Source organism: Lottia gigantea, assembly GCF_000327385.1.
Source record: "Lottia gigantea unplaced genomic scaffold LOTGIsca_62, whole genome shotgun sequence".
Classification (NCBI taxonomy): domain Eukaryota; kingdom Metazoa; phylum Mollusca; class Gastropoda; family Lottiidae; genus Lottia; species Lottia gigantea.
The window spans coordinates 1,216,098-1,218,655 of NW_008710115.1; the positions used below are offsets into that span (position 1 = coordinate 1,216,098).

Genomic DNA, 2,558 nt, shown 5'->3' on the forward strand with positions numbered 1-2,558 from the left:
TTGTCATTCTTCAAATAGTTTTGTTACACTGATGTTCGTATTGGTGTAGCTTTGTATTTACATTGAATCTTCTTTAATGTGTTCTGTGGAATGGTTTTGTGTACTTTTTGTTAGTATATTGTTTCAATATATTTTTGGAATGCTGGATTAATCTTGTTTAAGGTATGTTTAATATTTAAGCTATCTTTTGGTATTTTTGTTTATACTTGTTACTAGGGTGGCAGCCATGTTGCAATTTGCAAAGTTTCATATCTTATAGTGTCTTTTAATCCTATAAATTCTAATGCATACAGTAATTAATTCCTACAATTAACTATTATTATAACTACATTACATATATTGCATTCCAACTTCTTTAAACGTCTTATTTTCAGATTTCTCCATTCCTGGTTAGGTACTTTACTGCCCACAGGTTCTTTAGTTAAAAAAACCCCTGTACAGGGTAGGTTTGCTATTATATTATATTATTATGTATTTAGATTTGTCCTTATATATTGTAATTATGCATGATGTCCTTAATTTCACGTATTTCATATGTTTATAGATATAAGGTGTAAATTTTTTTAGTTTTATTAAGAGTAAACTCTTACTCAGTTTTAATATATATATATTTCATTTATTTCCTGATTGTAATTGCATTATTTGTATTTTCAGGGTTTTGTTCTATGTTACGTAATAAACATCTAGACAACTGAACCCTTGGTGTGGTTATTTAACCCATAATCCCCACCCGACAACATTAGTTAAAATTCAATGTGTCATACAAAACTATGTAGATAAATTTAACTAACATCTACTAATTGTTAAAGGTTGTGGTTTATGATATCACCTAAGTAGGACTAAATCTACATTGAAAACTGAAATTTTTTCTATTCTTATTTTCTCTTTGGATGTTGAGCGATGATATTTGTGTCAGAAGTTAGGTTACAATTAAATTGAACTTAACATTAATTTCACTATAGATTTAAAGATTCATGAAAAAATGAGAAATTGTGTTGAAAAGTGTTTAACCCATATCAACATTACAAACCAGTGAATACAGTTCAATTAAGCCACAAATGACACTTTCTAGAATTTAAAATACAATCTAAACAAACGTACTATGGAAGTTAAAATTGTCACCATGCATGTGCAACAATTTCAGAAATAATGGCATTGGACAACCATAAATCTTTTAATCTGGGAAATTATGCTTTTTAAGGTGAATCGGAGATGGAATGCATAAATGGGACAGATCCTTTAAAAATAATGAAAACATATGTTATGTAATTATTACCAAACATTTGGCTGGATTCTCTAGAAGAATCTATTATAGTTATAAATATATCTGTCATAAAATTGACCCATATCTCCTAGAATCTTGCCAAGTGATCAGTTTTGCTGATTACACTTTTTTCAAAGCATTCTATTTACAGATGCAGTACTGTTTTGGTTGAACTGTACTCCTCTCTCATTGCTACTAGTACATGACGTATACATATATACATCCTATACCAAGAATTAATTAAAGTGATGTAGTCAACTAATTATTTAAAATATGTCAGGTTTCCCTACAATTTTAACTCAAATCTTCTGTGCATGTTTTTTTTTATTAATTGTGGTTGAATTAGAAGTCAGATTTTGGATCTAAAAGTGCTAGAGATAGCAGGAGGTATTCGGCTACATCAGCTGATTAGATACATATTTAATCAATTATATTCATTAAAAAGAGTTTGAACTCAACAGCTGTATAAGATTATCCATATGAATTGGTTTATTTTTTATAATCATTGTAACATATGAATATTTTTGTGACTGAAATTAAAATCAATCAAAATAGATCTACTTAAATCATCTATAATCCATAGACAACCTTAAAGGAATTGTAAAGAGTTTTTCTAAATATTTTATGTCTATTGGGGACACTGTTAGTATCAATTATTCAATTTGCATCATCCCAATTTCAATCATACGATTGTACAATCCCTTTGATTACCAGTTGCAATTGTACAATCCCTTTGATTACCAGTTGCAATTGTACAATCCCTTTGATTACCAGTTGCAATTGTACAATCCCTTTGATTACCAGTTGCAATTGTACAATCCCTTTGATTACCAGTTGCAATTGTACAATCCCTTTGATTACCAGTTGCAATTGTACAATCCCTTTGATTACCAGTTGCAATTGTACAATCCCTTTGATTACCAGTTACAATTGTACAATCCCTTTGATTACCAGTTGCAATTGTACAATCCCTTTGATTACCAGTTACAATTGTACAATCCCTTTGATTACCAGTTGCAATTGTACAATCCCTTTGATTACCAGTTGCAATTGTGATTACCAGTAAGGTTGCCAATAATGAAACTGATCACAAGTAATGAATACATCTCACAACTCAGTTGCATGAAAGTTGTGTCTGAAATTTATAAGCGCTATTCTTATTCGCAACTAAATGCAACTGGTGATTGTTATGGTGTGACAACCCCTTTATAAATAATAATTATAAATAAAAATTCATCATTTTTCTTCTCTTTATAATTCTAGCAGGAATATATTGCTTAAAAGTGATTGATAA

At 29.5% G+C, this 2,558-nt stretch overlaps 1 protein-coding gene across 1 annotated transcript; it reads left to right on the forward strand.

The window, feature by feature from the left end:
• Window positions 1-1,888: 1,888 nt before the first annotated feature.
• LOTGIDRAFT_128624 (hypothetical protein) lies at window positions 1,889-2,320 on the forward strand (the record flags this gene model as incomplete). The annotated part of the gene is made up of 1 exon (XM_009064400.1): window positions 1,889-2,320. One exon carries the CDS (start codon window positions 1,889-1,891, stop codon window positions 2,318-2,320), a length of 432 nt encoding a protein of 143 aa, XP_009062648.1.
• Window positions 2,321-2,558: the final 238 nt, after the last annotated feature.